The following is a 22,780-nucleotide window of genomic DNA, read 5'->3' as shown; positions in this document are numbered from 1 at the left end:
ATAATGTGTGTATACATATAAGGCAGCAAATGTACATTACATAAGATTGTATAAAGACAAGTTATGGGTTAGATTTAAAATAGAATTTCCCCTTGTAGGACTAATAAGTATGTCTATGGGACCCAAAAATTGCTTCCTCGTGGTGCTTTTCCTTTTAATATTACATATTTTCCTTTGCGTTGCACAAAGAAAAAACCCATTTTATCATATAATACCTATATAATAGTAATAATAATAGCTTGTTAATGAGAAGAAAGGCATGCGCACCAGGCTTGAATTGACCAAAAATCTTTATTTGATATATAGGCTTTTTATAGGCTAAGACTAACATTAAAAACCCGTATTGCATAATAACTTTCAGTCACCATGGGTAAGCTAAGAGAACCAGTAACCAATGTGCTTCCGGTCTTTGGGCACAACTCCCGATCATAGACTGTATTAATGGTCTATGCTCGCGATATCTAATTTATCATGTTATCATAATCTTCAGAATTATCGCTTTTGAGATATGTACCGAAATGTATTTGCGCTTTGATTCAGTAGAGCGGAAGCTGCGCAGACGGATTCCACCTAGGTCCACACCGCGCATAAATCATGTTTGGTAGGCACTAGGCAGTGAAAGGTGGAGAGTACAAAGCCTGTGTCCTCAGTGTTTGTTAGGATTTGGTTAGTTCTATTACAATGATTATATCCATTCTCCGCAAGATAAGATAGTACCTTTCTGTCTGACATGCGCTAATTGTGTTTTCGCATCTGCCGTTCTTGCTAGCAAGTGTGAAGTGTTAGCTGGACAGCGTTTTCACGTTACAGGTCGAAATCGAAAATCATTAGTGGTCTTGTTTGGCAGGGATTTTGTGATAAAAATAGCTCCAAACGTCAGTATAGACAGCCCTACCGCGGCTTACCAAAGGACCATGTCAAATTACTAGCTGGAGGCAAACATTAGGGCTAAATAACGTTAGCTACTAGCTGTGGGATTTGTATTTGCACTCCTCGCTGCCACGGTGTCGTGTGGCGTCCACGTCGAGTGTCGTCTGCTCTGTTGAACGTTGCCAGCTGAGCTAGGCCACGTCCCTGCGGGCGTTTTTTATCTAACCTACTGACTTTGGACGATTTGCAGAGAAGATGCCTTGTGTGCGGAAGGAGGAAGGAGTGTCAAGATCAGTAGAAATGTGAAGTCTTTAACGTTCGCGACTACACCACACAGACTGCCTGTCTGTAGTAGTAGTGTTTGCTTTTTCGACTGGTTGCTGCATATACACGGCATGTCACGTAGACGGGTGGGTTTCACAGCGGGAGACTACTCTCGTTGAGCTCTGTAGGTTGCGGTAACAACCTGAAGTAACGTTTCACTTTGTTTTTTGAAATGGTTGGGTTTGGTGCAAACCGACGGGGAGGCCGCCTCCCGTCCTTCATCCTCATCTTCTTGATGTTGATCATCGCCATACTGTCTTTCAACTACTGGACGGTGTCCAACAAGCACAGCCACTTGCTGGATGAGCTGGCGGAGGTACAGACGCAGGTGAAGCGCACGGACGCGGCGCGGAACCGCCTGGAGAAGCGGAACTCGGAGCTGATGATGCAGGTGGACACGAACAGGAAGCAGATCGACCAAAAGGATGGAGACTACAGCGTCCTGGAGGGCAAGTTGCAGGCCCGGGAGGCGTTTATCAAAAAGTGCACTGATGAAAAGGTAGAGTAGCAGCTGATCCTAACCCCGGTTATATTTCACTGATACTAACTCAAGTCTAGTAGTAGACTGGGATTAGACCGGACTCAACCATTCTCAGGTAAAGCTAGGTAACAATAACACTGTAGCAAAGTCAAGCATCATAGTGGCGTTTTGACTCTAGCTCTGGATCAATTGTGTGTCTATATTTCGGTTATACTGTAAAGGGTTAATGCTCTCAAACAACAGACATCATATTAAAAGCAGAAGATGACTTTCTGCAAGATTACTGGCTAATTGTGAGAAAAGGTTAGTTCCTAATAAACAAACACATCACTACCTATTGATAATTAATGAGTCGTACACTTAATAAACACTTTGTTTTGTTCATGGTTAGCTGAAAAGCTGTCCTTGACTACAACACATCCAGCTTCCTCACATCTTTTTGAGTGGAGGTAGTTACTTTGTGACCAGGATGATAATGCTGCTTATAATGACATACACACATAACAGTTATACATGCTCAGCAAACAAGTTCTGAAATTAAGACCAGACTGTGAACACCAAAGAACATCCAGTAGTTTAAAATAATATTGAATGGCTAAATCAACAATTGTCATCAGCTTGCCTAATAGGAAAAAGGTTCATACTGGATAAATTATTCTGCTCACCATTACACTGTACTGTGTTTGTAAGCCACAGACCATTTCAAGTTTTATTCCCAAAAATATTCATCATTTGTGACACTAAAATCCATTTTGGCATCTAAATAGTTAAATACTGTTACGCTGTTTGTGTAAGAGATACAACAATATTTTTCTTGTTGTTGTTGAGGCACGAATAGATGGACATGTGTCAAATAAAGAAGCTCCCTTGTTTCTTGGTTGGAAACTCCAGGATCCGGCTCCCCGTTTCCATAGTCAAGATAAGGTTAGGTGTTGAATAGCAGTTATACCACTTTCTTTTGTCAACAGCCCAACCCTGTTTCAACAGAGATGCATGCTATTGCTACATACGGAGAGGCCTGCAATGCAGACAAAATAGGGACAGTTGAGGCTTTTATGGTTTAAGTAAAGTACAGCAGGCTGTGCCTTGTATCTATTAGGTGTAATAATGGATCATGCCAGCTTATAGTTCTTTTTCTTTTGTGAACAACTGTTTGTTGTATTGTATTGTATTTAGACTCAAAGAAGTACATCTTTCCAACTACAAAATTGGCATATTCCAACCACTTAACCAACAATGTATTTACAGGTAGTGAATTACAGCGATTTCAATTTAATTCAATTTAATTTATAGTTTCAATTCCTAACAAGAGTTATCTCAAGACCCTTTACAGATAGAGTAGGTCTAGACCCTACTCCATAATTTACAAGGACCCAACAGTTCTAGTAGTTCCTTCCAGAGCAAGCAACAGTGCGACAGGTTTTTTAATCGTATCTGCCATTGTTTGCCACGCTAAAATAGTATTGACTCCAGCACTGTGCATTCTTGCCACTGATTGTTCCATATCAACTACGTCTGTGTATGTGTAAATCCATTGGGCCTTAGTGATTGTATGTGGAGGTTTCCAACGTAGGGCCAGCATTTTCTGGATAGCTGTAATGCCTGTTAGGAACATACATTTTTTTCAAACATGTCATCTTTAGTGTGGAGGAATCATTCAAGAGTAGCACAGCGGCAGAACATGGTACACTGTCATCCAGTACATTAGATAACATGGGGCAGACCTCACCCCAAATAAGCTTCACATCCTTGCATTCCCAATACACATGCATGAATGAGACTATAAGTCCATCTGAGCTGAGGGTACAGATTGGAGAAGTTAAGCGTTTCTTGAGAAAGTTTTTCCTAGGAGTGAGGTAAGTCCTACTTCAGAAACAGAAGTACAAAAATAAAGATGTTCCAGGAAATTAGTAAGACAGTCTCAGATCAATAAAGTCATGGAGCCCATTCTCGTTATACACGTCAGCTAAAACATGTATAACTCTAGAGCTCCACTCCGGGGATGAGAAAAAAGCTTTATAAACTTTACGAAATTATATTATATACTAGTCTCACTTTGCCAGACCTTCCTCCAAAGCGCTCTGAAGGAGGGTGTGGCTACTCCACATAGCATTTGGGATGGGAGGAAAGCATGCTCTGATTTAATGGCATTTCTTTAATCCGAATTTTCATGGGCGGCACTAAACATTTACATTTAACCATATGGCCATTGCAATAAATAAGCCTTTCTTATTTCTAAATTTTAAGTTAAGATAAAGTAATATTTCTTCTATTTAAATTGCACTTCTGACAAGAAAAAACATCTGCTGTTTTGTATCGATTCCATATAAATCTTGATTCTTTTTTGGGGGGGGGGGGGGGTATGGATATATAGGAAACTTATACTCCGTAAACATAATATAACTTTTTTTCTGCCACATGGCATCGTTTTGTCCTTGATTACATCCTACTTTGCAACACAGTAATACAACAGATACCTTATTTATTGATATTGAATAATTTCAATGTTGATTAATCAAAACCAAAATGACTAAAACTAATAGTGATTTAAAGATGTGGTAGCATTGGATCTGGGCGGGAAGGATAACTCTGCGAGTTGGAAGGCGTGTGGCGCGATTCTGCCTTTTCACTCCTCAACACAGGTTCATGGATCTAAGTGTTGCGATTTCGGTTTCATATTGCATGTTGTAGGCTTTTGTTGTTTAAGGTGTAGAAGAGTTCAAATATATGTAGCTTGATGATAAAACTCATTTTTTCTTTCTTTTCTGTAAAGATGAAGGTGCAGGGTGATGTCACAGCCCAAATGACAGAAATCCAGCGCCTGAAAGGTACGAGCCTGTCTGGCCAGCAGAGGGCACTGTCCAACACAGAATCCCTCCATAGGGAAATTATGATAGAAAGTGTCTTCTGGAAACATTTCAGTTAACATTAACATAACGAGTTGTTGTGTCAAAAATGTAAAAAAAAATCTTAACTTGAATCCAACATATTATTAGCACATATAACACCCCACTGCTTTCTGTCCTAAAGTCAATGTAGTCACTAAGGCCATCCACAGATGTTTGCCACATGTATGTTTAACATTAAACCATGATTTATAAAATCAAGCCAACAAGTATCAGGCTCTTTGAATAGCTTAGTGTTCCATGCAAAAAATGCATGCATAGAGGATTTAGGCTGCCCTGCAATTAACAGTAGGACCAGTTTAATCTGCAACTTAGTTCTATACAATATAATTAGTAGGGGGTCCCTGATCCATCCCTGATAAGGGGTCCTTGGTTAAGACCCCTGATTTAACAGAAAAGAAGTAATTCTCTTAAAATATTGTGTATATGTATTTGTGTTACTGCAAACAGAGCAGCTTAAGGAGCTGAAGCAGGAGTTCATGAAACAGGAAGAGCAGCTAAGAGAAGTGAAGAAAAACAGCACTACCTTGGAAAGAAAACTGGAGTATGAGAGGTATGTTGAATCTTTATTACTTCTTCTCACCCTTAGTGATTGCCCTTGGGGTTTTCCCTACTACAAGAAGCTGTGACTTTATGTCTGAAACACTTCTCAAAATATATACTTATGCTTCTAATTATCAATTATTAAGACAGTTGGTTTTGAATGGATATTTGGTGATATATATATTAGGTCATTGGTTAGATTAATTTCCTGTTAACTTGCCTTGTTATAAGGCTGATCTGATCCCAGTGATGCTTCACTTATTTTGTGTCATAAGTTTTTTTTTTTTTTACTTAGCTCAGTTTTGAAACTAACAAGCAATATGTGTTAACTAGTTTACAGTGTGGACGTCAAATTGAACAACTGAAAGACGAGTATGAAGAAGCAAAAAAGACGTTGGAGGAAGAAGCATCAAAGTTAAGACTGGTCAGTATTGATGAAATCGCAACAAACAAGATAGCGACCATGTTGTGACTCTTTAGTAAATGAAAGGTTTTGGTCCCCTTCCCTCCGATACGCACTGCATTTAGTCAGCAATGAAGCATGTATTCATTACACCCAGATTTCTTAACACAGATGTACTCACAGTAGCAGCCAAACTCAATTAATTGCCCTCTTTGTGTCTATTCCTGTTAAAGCTCTTCTTTTCTCCATTTTCCATATGCTCCTTTTTCTAATTCACCTTTTAATCCTTCAGAGTGTAATGGACGGCCAAAAAGGTGCAGTAGCAGGGAGACGTGCAGAGGGAGCCCACGGGGTGGAGATGGTTGGAGAGCGCCATACAGTGGCCACTCACCGGCACCAGAGTACAGATTTAAAAGGTACAGCGGGCGTGACCGTGTCAACCCAAAGTTTACACTGTCTTAGCTATGCTAAATGTAGCATTTGATAGCTGGAACAAAATGCACCAGTTGCTCATATAAATCTGTTAAGAATTTAATCAGAATCAGAAATACTTTATTGATCCCCGGAGGGAAACTCTGAATTATGATATGAATTACAATCTGTCAGTTTCCTCTGCACGTTATTGTATGTGTATGTGTCCTGTTGTTGTGTAAAAGAGAACCTGTCAAAATAATTTTAACATCAACCCACTGCTTAAATCTCTTTCCCTTTGCTCTGTTACAGAAGAGATGGGTAAGCCCGGCAGTGATGCTGGCATGCCTGGTATTGAAGACAGTGAGGTGGGGAAAATCGATGATGTGCAATATGGTAAGCAACATCCCTTATAAGTAAGTGACTACAATTGTTCGGTTGGCAAACCCAGTGATGTAATGACTGTCAGAAATTATGTAGAAGGAATATACATATAATATAATATAGTTTTTTTTAGCAATTATTGACAAAATAAGGTAAAGTATAACAATAATAAAGATGTTCCCAGTGCCAGTGGAGATTGATTTGCTTTTAAATATAGACTCATTGGCTGCCTTATGATTTTGAATCTGCAACTTGTTGAGAGGACTGCAAACTGCTAAGAGTGAGAGAATTAAAGTCAGCCTGTTCAAACATATGAGTTTACCGTTTAAAAACTGGGTCTACTCGCTTGTATGTCCCTGAATGTGATGTCTAAAGAACAGCTTTTCTGGGCTCACGGCTCTAGATGCCTTCCGTATTTCTGTCCTTGTGGCAAGTTAAACACAAAAATGTGTACTTTCCAAACTTTCTCACTGTGCCATTCTATTTATCAACAGCCTTGAAGAAACCAGCCATCACTCAGAAGCATGATGAGGCCCCCGACGTGGTTGTGGGAGCTGGTGCGGGACCTGGAGTCGGAGCAGCGGATGGCCCCGGGGGCCAGGGCCTGTCCCTGGACCAACCCAGGCTCCAGCAGGACCCAGTGGAGGCCCAAGCAGCAGTGGTTGCACCTCCAGCTGTCAAACAGGCAGACAAGCCCATAGTGTTTGAAGAAGACAACAAGGCGGGTATCAAGGCAGATGAACTGGGAGAACAGCAAAGACAACTCCAAGGTACAGAGTCCACCACCTCTATTACATTGGTTTTTAATTATAATAGTCAGCCTATTTTGCCCTTGTTTGTGAAGTAGTTGTGTTGTAGCGCAGGAGATTTAGTCATAGCAGGTGAGGAGGTGGTTTACAATAGAACCTAACCCTCTCTTATTGTCAGCTCCTGATAATGTCAAGGGGGAGAGCGAACACTTGAAGGGGATTCCTCTGCCCCCCAACCCTGCCCAGGAGCCCAACCCCATCCAACCTCACCGCGCCAAAGACCAAATTCCAGCAGAGCCAGTACACCACCGCCAAAGTGAGTTCCTCCTCAACACTTTGAAAAAGATAATACTGTAATTTGCCAGAGAGGTTCTGGTAGGAAGTGCTTTTTTTAATTATTATTATTAACTTTTTGATTTGTGAAGCGGTGGGGGAAAATAACATTACACATGAAAAAGTACAATCAAAGCTATTCTTGTTAGCTCTGCCTTTGTGCTTAGCTACTGCCTCGCAGCCCCTCTGTGATCAACACAGAGTAAAATACATTTGGTGTCATGCCATCTGGGTGAATTTTGCCCATTACTAACTTGTTACACCCAAACTTCTACCTAACACATTTTCATTGAAGTTAGTTGAATGTAAGTCATGTTTGACAACGACTAGGAGCACTAAAAGGGAGGAGAGAGAGAGGGCTCAGTTGCAGAGGAGAGGAGACACATGACGCACCTGGCCCCAGATGATGCTTTTCCTGCTGCCCGGCTCGTGCTCCGCTGCCTTTTCTCCCTCCTCCTGTTGTCATGTTCTATTCTTCCATCTCCCTTACATACATCCACCTCACCTCCTGCAGCTCTGCTGCTTAAAACACTGAATGCATTCTGTTCACGTCTTCATTCTCTTTTTCTGCCTTTTTGATTTCATTATACTTGCATCCTATTATGGCAAATTAACACTCAACACCTACCAGATGTCTCATTTATAGCAGTGCCGGGTGCTCACTAGACACGAACAGCTTGAAGACGCTACCTGACTCAGAATCTCGTGTCCCACCCAGTGATGTTGTGATCAACAGTGTCATCTGAAATCTGATAGAACATAAACTGCTCCAGATGCCTGTGTGATAAAGATTGGGCAGGCAGTATAGATCAGAGGACAAAAACACATTTGAGTTAAGTTGATTTATTCATTGTGCATATTTTATGATCAGTTTTTCTGCAATTTTAGAAACCTCCGATCAAAGAAGCCATATAAAAATAATAACAAATCATTTTTAACAAGGTTAAACTGGCCAAACAAAGGCCTCTGTATCTAAAGCTGCATGTTAGAAACACTTAAATGGTATTTAAAAAAATAAAAACACCACACTGTATCTTTGGCCTTAAGCGGCGTAAAAATGACCCTTGAGTTGAATTAACACTTCTCACACTACCAACAAAAGCTGAGCATAAGATAGTATTTACTGCAGGGCTATTGAATTTAATTCATTGGATTATAACAATGATCAAACCACTATCTCAGTGAGAACTCGATGCTCTCCATACTTTAAACAGTTCCTTATTACAAAGGGAACTACGTTTGTTTCCACTTGGCTCTTTGCTTTCAAGTCCATGATTAACTTTCCTTTACTCTTCAGAAACACTTGTCTTCTAATTACAGTCTGCCCCCATGTATCCGTTCACCTCATCCTCTTCATGCAGTCCCTTAGTCCTTCATGCATTCATTATGCAGTATTTCACCCATTCCTCCCTGTCTTCCTACAACTGCATCCGCTTCCCTCCCTTCCTGATGAGGCCCTTTTCTGCCTCCTGCAGGCCGGTTCTTTGATGAGAACGAGTCCCCAGTAGATCCGCAACACGGCTCTAAGCTAGCGGACTACAATGGGGATGATGGTAACGTGGGTGAGTATGAGGCCGACAAGCAGGCCGAGCTGGCCTACAATGAGGAAGAGGATGGTGATGGTGGGGAGGAAGACGTTCAAGGTGAGCCAGGCCGGGGGACTGGACTGCCTGTCCAGATGTGTATCCACCATTCCTCCCTTACTCCCTCCCTCGACCCCTGTCCTGCTGCCGCCCTCTTGCATCTGTCCCGACAGTTTAGAGTAGCTCACAGTACCCTGAGTTTGATCCTTGAATCCATTACAAACTACAGATAATTAAGAATCATGACCAAAACACCTTCTGGGTCAAAGCAGGGCTGCTATGTCTGCAGCTCGGGATGAGTAGCTGAATTGTGTCAGACATTGTTACTGTGTAGGCACAGTAAGCAACCTTTGCACCTTATTCTCCTATGTATGGAGAAATCTTGACCCAGGAACTTACGGTTCTGTGAGAGTAATTGAGTTGCCATCTATTTTCTCTCCTGCCTGTTGCTTTTTAGCTATACCACCTGTCTGTGCTCACCAAACATCTGACCCACATCTAGACCAGTAGACAAATATAGCTCACTGTGTTTGTTCATGTGTCTGTGTTCTCCTAGAACTACTGAAATGCATGTACATGTTTTTTTTCTTTATTTTTGTTTCCTGACATTTCCTGATTGCTTATTGGATTTGTAAAAGTGTAACAATACTACATTTGTAGAATACTATTTTGTTTTTTTGGCTGTGATTTGGAATGTTTTTCTGTGTTGAACTGTTCAGTTTGTGTACAGTCTAATTTCAGTAAAAATCTTGGATGTCCTTGTTATTATAATGACCAACAAGGAAGCTAATAATTTGCTGGATGTAGGAAGCATTTCTACCGAAATTAGATGTATCCACTCAATAAAGTCAGGCAAACTTTGAAAAAAAGGGCTGTGAGTCCTACATTGTTAACACAAATTCGATTAAACCGTTAAAGCCGAAAGTCAGCATTTTTACCTGGATTCATTGTTTGATTTCATATCCAGTGTGCTGACGTTTATCCAAAATAACAAACAACTACTACTTCCTGACTGTACTGTATGTGAACATTTCTTTTATGGATGTACGCTGTAACAGTTTGGAATCAAGCTATTGGTGTGATTGGACTGATACGGAGGACATAAGTTTGCATTTAATTATCTTAACTATCAGTTTTCTTATCTGACAATGGAGTATTGTTACAGCACTTTATTGAGTGTACTGTCTGTTATTTAATTTCTAATGTTTGTGTTGCTGTCATTTTTTCTTCTTTCCCAGATGATGAGGATCGGGACATGCAGGCAGACCGGGCTGTAGATTATGGGAAAAGACATCAAGCCATTGACATTCTCTGAATGGGAGCTCACACAATTATAACTCATCAACAATATTCAGACCTTCCTCTACAACCAAGGTCTTTTCTTGAGAAAATAGTTTGAACATCAGTATGTTTAAGAATTTATAGAGTGCATCCTCAGTGTCATGGACTATTTTGAAAAACAGACATTGCAAATATTGAATTCATTCTGAATAGTGTACAATATCACAAAGAAGAAAATAATCATGGCATTGTTCTGAGCTGCTGTTAATTTGCTAATGGTTCTAAGTTATGGCAGTAGAGATGATATACTGTACACGGACTGTCGGGTTTTGTTATTTGATACCTGCCTGAGTTTATTATGGAGTGATCTGAACGAGCCCCGTTGACTCGCAGTTGAACTACAAGGTCAAACTTTTTTTTTTTTTTCTAGTTTTCTTTTCAGGTTGCTGTTGCTTGATTTAAACAAACTCTTTACCTGGGATGTTTATCAAGGAGACTAATTCAGCATTTTTCTTTCTAACATGATTTTGGGACTTTTACACGGAAGACCATTTTTTCATTTACAGGAGTTGGAATAGATTGCAAATGCCAAGGACTTTGCTTATGGCCTATTAAATCATTTTCTTTCTTTGTGACAGACACTCAAAATTGCTCCTTGTTCTGTTTTTTTTAAATGATGCCATTGCATGCATTTGAAACTTTTTATTAATCAAACTGCAAAATATTGATGCTTAAGCAATACTTAGAGCAATGTTACTATCCTCCACAGTGTGCAAAGAATAACCAAGCACATATAGAACTGACATACTGTATACCATACATGCTTCCATTAATGAGGTCTCTTTTACATAAAGTAGTTGTACTGTTACCATTTGTACGGAGGAAACCTATTGCCTCAACTTTTAAGAAAATCTGTAAAAAAGAAATCCGTTCTGTTTGTGCAGCCAGGAAATTTTCTCATGGGAAAGCACATTGAATGTAATTTTATTTTATTAAAGGTGATGCTTCGTCATTTGTCAGTTATGTGCTTGAGAATCAATGCAGATGTTTGTCATCAGTAGTGAGTGGATAACTCAAGTTTTTAGTGTTGGTTAGCTGTTTTCTAATTGCAAAAGTGATTGGATGTTAGCACCTGTATTCTTTTTTATATATGTAATATACTGTTCTTTTCAGTTGTGATGAACATGTTTAGTATATTCAGCAAGAAATGCGTAAATGACCTTTGGAAGCCCATTTCGACCAATGTGATGAAAAATATTCTGTAATGTCATTATGAGAAACTTTTTCAAAATAATGAGTTAGTATCTAAAAATAACGAATATTCTAAGTCATTATTTTGAGATCCTAATTTTGAGAAAGTTTGTCATTATTTTTCGAGAGATTCTCATAATTAATTAAATGATCATTTTTTCGTCACATTGACGGTCACTGGCTTCCAACGTTCTCTACACTAATGAAAGCTGTAAAAAAAGAAAAGAAAAGCCAAGTGATAGTGTTCGCTATAGACTGGCTGGTGTTTTTCAGAGGTAAGGGGGTGTGTCTGTGTCCCATACGGGTATCTGCCTTGGAGAGACTGAGCAGAGGCGGGAAATGGCGCCTGGTAACACAACGATTTGTCGTTTCGAAGACGGACCTTGAGTAGATATACAGAAAAAGTCGTCTCAGATCACGAAAACAACCACTGGCTCTGTTGTGATGGTTAAGCGGTCTTGAGTCGTTAACGCCAGACACTGCGGATCACTGTAAAGTAAGTCGGTTACGTTAACCAACATTGTTCGTTCATCTGTCTTTGGCGTGCGGTTAATGTAACGTTGCCTAATCAGGATAAATGTTTTCCTTCCCTGCCGGTGCACATCTGTTAGCCCGAAGCAGTTTTCAAGAAGGCTAGGTAGCGTTAACGGCAAGCTAGCGGTGCTAAGTTAACATTGCACAGCTAAGGGCAGCTAAAACACGGCCTACCACGGACCTAACTAACCGCTTGTAGACTCGACATTTTAGATTATTTGGGCTCAACCTTACGTCATTCACTAAATACTTGCAATCATATTAAGTATAATGGTAACTGTTCTCATCATGTTAAACCCACGAATGTTAAGTAGCATTCCGCAACTGAACTGTGCTAACGCTAGGTTTAGCTACATAGCTAGCTAGCTAGCTAGCTAACACTCGTCTTTTCTATTTTAATATCCTTCTAGTGAATGTTGAGCTAGAAGTGTTCGTGTAACGTCCCCGCAATTGACAAAAGAAATCTCACCAATTGCATGGTTAGCTAAAGGTAACGTCGACGGGATCGACAGATTATTTGGCTAGCGTTAGATTATGTTAGCTAACTGCCGTTAGCTGTTTTGATTAACTATGTCTGACGAATTTCACTCCCATTAAACTCAGTGGATAACCTTGAGTCAACCCACTCGGCACACATAACGGCAGTGACCTAAGTTAATTTTCCTTACTTTAGTTAATTATGTTAACGTTTTTGGTTCAATTTAAGGTGCCGCACTGGCTTACTTACGCCAAGTTAGCCTATAGGGTCTCGCCTTGGTGAAACGCTAACATCACCGAGTTGTATTAACAGTGTAACGTTACCTATAAGCGCCACTTGTTAAATCTGCCTGTTAAAAGAAACTACTTGAAACGTTATACAGTCATGTTGCACACCTTCATAACCCTGACTCAGACACGCGACCTCTTGTAACGTTAGTTTAGGTAAGTGAAGTGCAGCAGTGCAAAAGCTTGATAATCGTGTGTATTTCGGGAAACTTTTACAAACGTTGATTTGGGCACGTGTTATTCATGTGGGCTAAAATGTGTAATTTGCCTAAATATTTCGTTAACAATTAGCTAATATATATGTTTTGGCCAGGTCTTGAGCAAGTTAGCCAACATTAGCCTCTGAATAATTTTTGCAGAGGGAGGGTTGGCGAACAAGCGAGGCCCTGGTTGTTTCTCCGTTTGTTAGCTCGCTCATGTAGTCTCGGTGGCATGCATGTTGTTATTTCCCGCTCACTTGCTCTTACCTAGTTAAGTGCATCCTCCTTGTTTAGTAGGTGACTTCTAGGGGGTGGAATGTCTAGCAGTCATGGCGTTGTTGCCATGCAAGCTATGGCGCGATTAAATATCATACACTTTATTTATTTTATTTAGCAGAAACAGAAAATAACTTGTTTTGTACATACTAATGTATGCAGTGTACAAAAGCAGCACAGGAAAGACAGAGCATTCAAAGAGTTGCATTAACTACAAATAATAGGCATACTGTAGTAGTATTTCTGTGAACATCTGTAAAAATGTTTAAAACAGACTCAAGTTAATCCGAATGCCTAAGAATCTCCCATGAGCTTTCAGGGAAATGCATAGGAGATAAAATAATTAGTTTTGAATTGTTGAGGCATCAGTTACAAACAACTTTAATGTGATGGTGGTGTTTAAACACTGATGAGAATAATCACTTACAAACATTGCATCTGCAAAGACCAGCACAGAGACCATCAGCAATGCTGATTTAGGACAACCTGTTGGGTTATCTTTTTTTTACAGTATTTATGTAATACTGTACTAAAGTTGAGAGGAAAAACCTTTTGAAGAAATGCAACCCAACGCCATGCTGAGGTGGCTAAGCATGGTCTTGGCACCGGCGATCATACTTGTCAGTCCGTTTTGAGGTGAGAGTTCCGTACGGTAATCAGGAAACATCACTGCCTCTTTTTGCCACAACAAAGCACAGTTCCTCCGTCTGTTTTCTCTTTCCCTGTGGAATCAAGCTACCTTCAATTGTGGTCAGAAATGTCAAAATGACGGAAACAATAATTGTGAAATATAAAGTTTACTTATGCTACATTGGGGTTGGGAGGTTAAAAGGATGTCACGCAAATGAGCCATTAAAGTGACACTCACACTGCCGCACAACCCTGCGCCATTCACTTTTGTTGGTCTGAACGCGCCCGGAGTCCTGATCAGCCAGACCTTTTTAAGCCCAAAAACAATCTCCTTGATAGATGTTTTTGTGTAGCTGACGTTTTTCAATGGCACCCCTCCAATCAAAAAGTTTTTATTTACAAACAATGTTGGGTGCTATAATATCAGTGTTTTCGTCTCAAACTGGTACATTAATGTTCACGAAAGGTTGCTTTCCGGCTTCCTGTACTTTTCCTGCGTGCCTGTTACTTTAATGTTACCATGTACTCTGAAGCTGTGTAGTCACCTGTTGGTGTTTTCACGCGTGCACCTCTGGTGTGTTCATGGATACACCCTGGTGTAAATGGAAAGCAGATGTAGTGAAGAACATTTACAATATGTACCATTTACAATATGTATAGAGAGGGTACCGTTGTGTGTTTAGGGTCCCTGACAGGTTGTGGATATGTCGAGACATTTTCAGCCAGCTGCTGTTACATAAACAAAAGATGCTGCCATGCTTGCTGACAGACAATTCATTTTCACTGAATAGTTTTTAAGTTTTCCTCGTGCATTGTGGAGGACAATGCTGACCAATTAAATCCCTCAGTTTAAGAGAACAATGAGTCTGTTTTCTTCAAATAGGTTGCACCTCAGATTCAAAACCTTTGAAAAAACATTTAAAAATGTGTGTTTTTTAACTGTACAAATGAAAGGCAAGCCAGCTGTGGCTGCCGTGATCCACTGTGATGTAAGTGAAATGGGATCTTGAATGCATCCAGATGTTAGCAGAAAAAGCACCAGCATTACCCCACTACCAAGAGATACGCCCCACAAACTTAGACATTTTAAAAGTTAGAACCGTTTAGACTGGTGAAACAACTGGTCTGTCCACCTTATCACTTGAGTATTTGCTCAAATGAGTTTCCTTGGGTGTACTGTTGTATTGATTTCCTCGCTCTGCCATCTTTTCCTGTGTCTGATTTTCTGAAAAACAGCCTTACATGTGACTGCTAAAACAATGAGGCTGAGAATGCGTAAGGCGTCTCAGCAGCCGAACCCCAGTCTGGCAAGCCGCCCATCCCGTACCAAGCGGAGGCATTCAGAAGTAGAAGAGGACACTCCTACTAGTGGAGGGAGGGGCATATTCTCCACCATCAAGAAGTTCATCAGAGGAAATGCTGTTAAGGTAACTACCTCATTGATCACATCAAATGACTCTGCTTTGTAGTTGACTTCAATGCCTATAAGAGTGTGGTGCCCCTTCTGGAAGCATTGAAAAATAGTCCTCCTCCGTGTGTTTGGTTTTTACAGGGCTACCTAAGGCACTTCTGTTTTAAAAACTGTATTTAGCAATGTGCTCTCCAGGTTGCAGAGTTAAATACAGTGTTTCTTAATGCAGTGTCGTGTTTCCCAGGAAATGTCTGGAGGAATGCAGCAGCTTGTCTGAGAACTCGGACTTGGTTCTAATTTTAGCTTCTGGCTCACAGAGTTGGTGTGCAGGAACAGGAGGCTGTAACAAGTGGAAAATTCAACCAGGGTAAAAGAGGCTTTTCCTCTGGAAAGAGACTGGGGCTTTGAGATGTTTTCACGGTCCTCCCTGCATTTTCTCATAATTCCTAAGTTAAGATTTGTAGTATAATACTAGTCTGTCGAAATTAATAATCGTCCACTGATCGATATCAGCCAATATTTAGTAAAACGTGATCGGGAGATCTAAATGCCTTCCCTTCTTTAACCCTGTTTACGTGTTTGTAGTGTCATAGTGACAGGTTTAACAAAACTGAACTTGTTTAACTGGATGGTGATGGTCATTATAATGCTTTAGAATGTTTTAACAACTAGCTGCTGTGAAGGGTCTCTAGCAGACGACAGCCCTGATCGCAGCTCTCCCGTGTGTGTGTGTGTGTGTGTGTGTGTGTGTGTGTGTGTGATAAAGGTCTTGAGTTCCATTCTTAGAGATCTTAAAGTCTTAGATTTGACTTGGTGAAACCTGCAGAAACCCTGTACATGATGTCCTGTCTCCTTAAGGTGCAGGAGGAGAGCCCAGCCAAGAAGACACGCATCCACTGCGATGTGGACAACAACCTGATCACCTCCACAACTCCTAACACCAACACCCCCGGCCGGACTATCAGCAGGGTTGGCAGGAGAGGCTCCCTTAATGGACGTGAGTGGCTCTCAAAGAAAAGCACAACTTTTTTTTTTCCACCTTTCTTCGGTAACTTGCATAAACCTGTCACTTCTCTTCTCCAGAAGCAACCAATCACGACAGGAGTAAGGAGAAGCCCAATGGCAGTCTGGAGGAGACGACGGCCGTTGAGCTACCCGCCAGCCCCCCCCGAACCACACTTCTTGGGACCATCTTCTCCCCTGTTTTCAACTTCTTCTCACCAGCTAAAAATGGTAAATAGATCCTGAGGCGGCCTATCTGATTTATAGCTGGCTTCATGCTCAAACCGATAGCACATCATAGCGGTGATGACTGTTGTCAGTTATGTTGGGGTAGTACACCGCTCAAACTCTTTGTATGTGTTTTTCAGCCTCGTCTGGCTCCGACTCCCCAGACCAGGCATTAGAGGCCGAGGAGATAATCAAGCAGCTGGACATAGAGCAAGCTGTGGAGACGCCCACCAGCACAGCCACTTCTACACAGGAACTGTGTGCTACCACTAACTTCTACTCTAGTGTATCACAGCTGCCACCTATGAGACCTCCACACATCCCAGAGGTATCTCCCGCAGCAAGGGATGGAGAGCTCTGTGCTGATGCTGACCTTCCTCCCCTCACAGGTAGATAATGCAGTTAGGAACACGTAGTCTTGAAACACATTTTAATTCTTTTTCAGGTAAAAAATATCTTGGTGTTTTATGTTTCCAATCTTGTTCACATTTTGTTCCTGTTGTGGTCCAAGCTCCAGGTTCCAGTCCAGACATGGCATATGTGGATGCTCCTCCCACTGCAGTACCACCAGAGGCTACCTATGAAGAAGACTGGGAAGTCTTTGACCCGTGAGTAACACTCACTCATAAAATGAGTAGTCTAATAGCTAGACCCCATTGAACAGTATTTACAACAAACCCAAAATGCAGATATTTGAAAAGCAAGGGGTAGTGGGATAGTTTTAAACAAGATGAGGGGTAAGCAGAGGCGTGGGACAAACGTTACCCTCTGCAAATGGGAACATTGTTTGTAGCAGACGGAGACATTTGATTTTGTCCAAGTCAAGATTAATGTTAAAGGTGATACTTTTCTGTATATTCTGTCATATCGATTATGTTGTGTTGGATTGTCATGTAAAACATGGCCAGAGCTTCAAATCATAAGCAAAACTTATTTAAGAGAAATCTCTGTGAGCTAAAACGTTCAGATTTCCCACTTTTCTGAACGATCTGATTTCAACCTAATCAATGCTGTGGGTACGTTCTTGAAGATTTGGACCCTATGGCGTAGCTTGCTGTGCACCTCTCAAAAACTACACGGCAAAACAGGCCGCAACAACTGGGATGCTTGGCCGTGGCTCGGTAGTGTTGCATTTCCCCTGCTCATTTCCTGGATCTCACTCCCCATAAATCAACGAGAAGTTTTACTTTACTGGTCAGAAAGCACAGGGGAGACACTTTATTTCTCTCACTATGCCCCCAGAGTCGGTACTCTCTCCATAGCAAATCACGTCACTTTCTCACTTGCACACACACATTCTCTCTCTTACACACACACACACACGCCGCCCCTGCTATTCCCTTAAAGAGATCGACGAACACGCCACTGCAGCAGTATAAACTTCAGGCCACTTATGTAGGCTAAGACGAAATCTCTGCGTGGAGCCTCCTCAGAAGCATAACCCGACCTTTTACGTGACACTGAGCCGGCCTTCTATGATTGGTCATCTGAATCTGGTTGGCAGGAATGGAGTTTATTTTTATTTATTTATTTTTTATTTTATGAACGGCGTTAACATTGTCACACGTTTCTACATGCTAATTGCAGTGAAATATATAATCTTGGCACCCAAAGTTTTGATTTGGGGTCACAATACTGTTAAAACTTGTCCGGTTATGTGGTATTTGGTTCAGAAGCCTTTTTTTTTTTTTTTTTGACAGTATAATGTTTTGCTATATTCTATATTCTATTCTATCTATCTTGGCTGCCAATGTTGTTAATTTCTCCTCAGTTTCGGGTCAAACTGCTGTTAAAATGTGTCCGGTTGTGTCATATTTGGTTTATATGCCTTTTATTGTTTTTTTCTACGATACAAAGTCCTGCTGTAAACTTGTTGAAGCCAGACACCGGTGCTGCCACAACTACGGAAACGGGATGCTTTTTCGGGAGGTGGCTTAAAGGGAAAGCTCTTAGAGGGTAGCCATGGGCAGTATGGGGGGAAAATAAGTGTTTTTCTTAAATTTTAAAGCATGAACTACTACAAACCCCAAATAATAGTAGAAATATGAGGCAAATGATATCAAGACCACCAAAGGGATCCCCTAACCTACAACAAAGTAATAAAGCGAGCAGCAAAACTGACAGTTTGAGCCAACAAAGTATTCCCATTTTTTTAGAACATTGTGGTTTTGACTAAAAGTATGTGTGATGATTTGATTTGCAGGTATTTCTTCATCAAGCACGTCCCTCCTCTGACAGAAGAGCAGCTCACTCGTAAGCCAGCCTTGCCGCTGAAGACACGCAGCACGCCTGAATTCTCTCTGGTCCTCGACCTGGTCAGTTATAGTTGCAACTACAAATCTTTTTTTAAAGCGCTATCGACATTTTGAAATGTATCGAAAGATTAAGAAATGGTTTCTAGTATTTTCTCTGTTGTGTTCATTAGGATGAAACATTAGTTCACTGCAGTTTAAATGAGCTGGAGGACGCAGCACTTACCTTCCCCGTCCTCTTTCAAGATGTCATTTACCAGGTGAGTGCTGTCTTATAGGATCGTTTCTCTAGGTTTATTTAATGATGCCACTAGAGGGGGATAAAGTGGCATTTGTAAAAGTCTTACTTTGAGGATGGTGTACTTGCAAAAATAGACAAACTTGTCATACAGTTGGAGAACTATCCCATTCAATAGACTAGACTAAAAAAAATACTATTTTGATAAAATGTATGTTGACCTGCAGTAAACATAGTCAGTGTTGATTTAAAGTGTTTGCATACGTCTGTTGCCATATGCAGGTGTATGTCCGCCTGAGGCCGTTCTTTCGAGAGTTTCTGGAACGCATGTCTCAAATCTATGAGGTAAGTGTAACCTCTCGGCTTGTGTGTGTGTGTGTGTGTGTGTGTGTGTGTGTGTGTGTAATTTCACTTTTTTAATTTCTCCCTTTCCCAGATTATCCTTTTTACAGCCTCTAAAAAGGTATATGCAGACAAACTGCTCAACATCTTGGATCCTAAAAAGCAGCTTGTGAGGTACGATATGTTTTGTATTAGTCCGTTCTAATAACACGCTAAACTCGTTGAGGTGTCAGTGTTGTGGTTTTTCTAAATAATTGATTGCTCTGAACTTGTCATTGATTTTCCTCTTCTTTCTCTGCCCTATTATTCCCTACTGAAACTATAGACACCGGTTGTTCCGTGAGCACTGTGTCTGTGTCCAGGGAAACTACATCAAGGACCTCAACATCTTGGGCAGAGATCTGTCAAAGACCATCATTATCGACAATTCACCGCAAGCCTTTGCGTATCAGGTGAACACCTAAACAAAATAGAACACTGGGGGGTTTTGTGTAATCTGGTTATCGTCAGGGATCAGTGTTGTCACCAAAGTCAACGAAAGAAAATCTATTTTAGACAATTAGAAAAAACAAAATCTAGATTTTCATGTAAATCCTGGAAATTTCCTGGAAATGTAGTTTTTGGCCACTGGATGAGACTGAGCTCTTTTTAAAAAATAACTCTTAAGTTGTTGATGCAAACGACATGGAGCTTCTTAACAAATACAGCTGGCTACAACAGACTTAAAACTAACTTCCACTCAATATGGGTTTGATTTGGTGAAATGCGTGCCCCACATGTGTACTGTGTGTGGTAGGGATTATTAAACTGACTTTAGTCTGGTATCTGACCAGAAACCGTGATTTTATTCCCACACCCCAACCTGCGGGGACTTCCTCATTGGAAAACCCAGATATTTCCACGTGCTGCTCTGATTAATTATCAGGAAGCAGAAGCAGAACGTGGTTGGTTGATTAATCATTATAAGCTGCTAAGCTGAAAAGGACAGATTCTGACACATCTAGTGATCAATTTTATTTACCCGATTCTAAACAAAGGCTTGACTCATTAGACATTTGACAGCTCCTTGGCTTGTTTTCCCTGAAGCTCAATACTAAGGTTCATTAAAGTGTAAGAATGTCTTGTGACATTAGTGTTGGAAACTCACAGGGATTTTGATTTCAGTTCTCTTGTTACATTTGAGAGACGAATGTGAGGCTGGTTAATAATACAAAGACGTTACTGAATTGATTGCATTTGACTTTTGTTTTTTTGTCCCTACAGTTGTCCAATGGTATTCCCATAGAAAGCTGGTTCATGGACAAGAATGACAATGAGCTGCTGAAGCTGGTGCCCTTCCTGGAGAAGTTGGTTGAGATGGTAAGATGTTCTACTGTTCTACAGCTATTGTAGGACGTTTCACAACCGCTACATCAAAGTCATGTTTTTGATAATGTAATTTAATGTGATCTTTAATCTCTTCCTTTCACGGTTCACTTGCCTGCTGAACTCATCAGAACGAGGATGTGCGGCCGCACGTTCGGGAGAGGTTCCGGCTTCACGACTTGCTGCCCCCTGATTGAGCTTGACCACAGACTCTCAGAACGGGACAACATGAAATGACTGAAAAGAACATGCGTGTAAAAAGCCCCTCTTTGGATTACAAACTACAACATTGCCATTACTGTTAAAATTTTAGCCTTTTTTTTAAGTCCACTGTTGCTTTTTAAAAAGAAAAAACTTGAAAAGAAAAACAAACATTTTTAAAGATCTGGGTGAAATTTTCTAAATGTATAGACAAAATGACACACGCTATGAACAAGCCCAGGTAAACTCTTCTTTTTGACTGACCCTCCAGCTGTGGTACCGGATATATCCCCTCCACACTAAATTCTAACGTCTTGGATATGGAAGAGCCACCTGGTAAAGAGGAACTCCAGCCCGGCCGAGTCCCTAAACCCAAACCGACCCCTGGTGCGCTCGTGTTGAAGAATAACTATGCTCTGTGGCTACAGACCATTTTCAGCGGGAATGACTGGCCTGTAAATCAATCTGTGCATGTGTGTACGTTTACTCCTAGCTACACACACACACACACACGCACGCACACACACTGATTTGGTGTTTGGCAAACCTACAATCTGTAGCCTTTTAAAACCATATGCATTCCTCCGTAGCTGAGTCCAGTTTCTATTGTTGGTTGCAGTTTTTTTTCTGGTAAAACTGGTGTTTCATTGTTTAAAAAAGGAAAAAAAGATAGCGTTTTAATTTTGTTTGTAAGATATGTTTTAAAAGGGGTCGTGTAAGATTTTATTGTTAGAACACGGGTGCATATTAATGACAGTCCACTGCATAGTCAAACGAAATGGAATTACTCCAGGACTTTAAGTATAGTTTTTGTTCTTCTTCTAACAAATGGAGGTTTAAATCAATGTGTTGGCGTCACTGTGGACACATGGCTCCTTATTTAAATGTTTGGATCAAAAATCTCCTTACCTGTAAATCTGACATATTGTAAAGGTTTGAGGGTTATTCATTTTCAAAGTGATATGTGTCGTTAACCTTTCTTTAATAATAGTATTTGATTTGTTTATAATCAGTATTGTCTTTTACTCCTAATCAAGTATTCTGGCTTAAATCAGAGCTCTTTCTTTTAGTTGTAATGTGATGGCAGTAGCATTATGACTAATGTAGCACATCTCTCGTCATGAAGTCTACCCATGGTAGAAACCTATGGCCAGACCCTGTATCAGCCAAATCTGGCACCAGCAACATACTGTTTTAACAGTCAGCTTCACTGACTGCCTGTTTCATAGTTTTTTTTACTTACAAACTTTCTTTATGTTTAGTGCAGTTTAAAACGTGTTTAAGAATGGTAACTATATGAATGTTTCTGCCTGACATCAGCCTGGACACTCAAGCCAAACTGACATTTTACTCCTCTGTTGTTTCAACTTTAATTTATTTAATGAAGACAAACGGTAGGCAGAAATGTAGATGTTTTTGTTTGCATCCTTACAAGCCTGAACCTGGGTGATAAAGACAGAAAGCTCAAATGCCTGACTGTCATATTGCAGTCCAAACCCTCAAGAGTTGACTTGAATCTCTGCCTGAATTTGGCATGCGCTGTAGAACTGGTTTCCGTTCTTGTTCAGTTTAAATCAAAGTGCATTTTATGTTGAAGCAAATATGAGTGTTTGGATTTGTCTTGGTTGCCTGAACAGTGCCATACGATTCCCCTTTTAGAAATCCCCCCTCCCCCCCATAGCATTTCCTACACTCTCACACCTAAAATGATTAGATGGTAAGAGACAATCAGACCTCAAAGCTTTGCAGATAAATGGAGACACCCAGACTTCCCCTATTCTTTTTTGGTGTGCTGTATGTATTGCGTACTGTGATTC

The 22,780-nt window shown here is 40.7% G+C and overlaps 2 protein-coding genes across 3 annotated transcripts; both read left to right on the top strand.

Moving 5' to 3' along the window:
* The first annotated feature begins 552 nt into the window (after window positions 1-552).
* On the top strand, window positions 553-11,295 carry golm2 (golgi membrane protein 2). Of its 2 annotated transcripts, XM_034872843.1 has the most exons (10): window positions 553-1,693; window positions 4,449-4,503; window positions 5,032-5,134; window positions 5,458-5,548; window positions 5,820-5,943; window positions 6,251-6,334; window positions 6,817-7,092; window positions 7,250-7,387; window positions 8,880-9,047; window positions 10,226-11,295. In XM_034872843.1, the coding sequence occupies exons 1-10, from the start codon at window positions 1,367-1,369 to the stop codon at window positions 10,300-10,302; spliced, it is 1,443 nt and encodes a 480-aa protein (XP_034728734.1). In that variant the 5' UTR covers window positions 553-1,366; the 3' UTR covers window positions 10,303-11,295. The 2 variants fall into 2 exon arrangements, with proteins under 2 accessions (XP_034728734.1, XP_034728740.1); XM_034872849.1 differs by lacking the exon at window positions 8,880-9,047 and having other exon boundaries at window positions 554-1,693.
* A 466-nt stretch (window positions 11,296-11,761) lies between these two features.
* On the top strand, window positions 11,762-21,623 carry ctdspl2b (CTD (carboxy-terminal domain, RNA polymerase II, polypeptide A) small phosphatase like 2b). Its single transcript, XM_034875551.1, has 13 exons — window positions 11,762-12,015; window positions 15,161-15,351; window positions 16,194-16,332; window positions 16,419-16,568; window positions 16,706-16,954; window positions 17,077-17,173; window positions 18,769-18,880; window positions 18,991-19,077; window positions 19,338-19,400; window positions 19,492-19,571; window positions 19,723-19,849; window positions 20,661-20,756; window positions 20,894-21,623. Exons 2-13 carry the CDS (start codon window positions 15,184-15,186, stop codon window positions 20,957-20,959), a joined length of 1,434 nt encoding a protein of 477 aa, XP_034731442.1. The 5' UTR covers window positions 11,762-12,015; window positions 15,161-15,183; the 3' UTR covers window positions 20,960-21,623.
* The last annotated feature ends 1,157 nt before the right edge of the window (window positions 21,624-22,780 follow it).

The sequence above is a fragment of the Etheostoma cragini genome, chromosome 1, assembly GCF_013103735.1.
Source record: "Etheostoma cragini isolate CJK2018 chromosome 1, CSU_Ecrag_1.0, whole genome shotgun sequence".
Classification (NCBI taxonomy): Eukaryota; Metazoa; Chordata; class Actinopteri; order Perciformes; family Percidae; genus Etheostoma; species Etheostoma cragini.
Note: the sequence above shows the minus strand (reverse complement) of the source record. Positions and strands in the feature narration are given on the sequence as shown.

Excerpts from the sequence above, each read along its gene's own strand:
- golm2 (XM_034872843.1), top strand. The coding sequence starts at position 1,367 with ATGGTTGGGTTTGGTGCAAACCGACGGGGAGGCCGCCTCCCGTCCTTC. Across the intron at positions 1,694-4,448 it reads AAAAGTGCACTGATGAAAAG|ATGAAGGTGCAGGGTGATGT; the intron begins GTAGAGTAGCAG and ends TTTTCTGTAAAG. Across the intron at positions 9,048-10,225 it reads TGGGGAGGAAGACGTTCAAG|ATGATGAGGATCGGGACATG; the intron begins GTGAGCCAGGCC and ends CTTCTTTCCCAG.
- ctdspl2b (XM_034875551.1), top strand. The coding sequence starts at position 15,184 with ATGAGGCTGAGAATGCGTAAGGCGTCTCAGCAGCCGAACCCCAGTCTG. Across the intron at positions 18,881-18,990 it reads TCTCTCTGGTCCTCGACCTG|GATGAAACATTAGTTCACTG; the intron begins GTCAGTTATAGT and ends TGTGTTCATTAG. Across the intron at positions 19,572-19,722 it reads CCTAAAAAGCAGCTTGTGAG|ACACCGGTTGTTCCGTGAGC; the intron begins GTACGATATGTT and ends CTGAAACTATAG.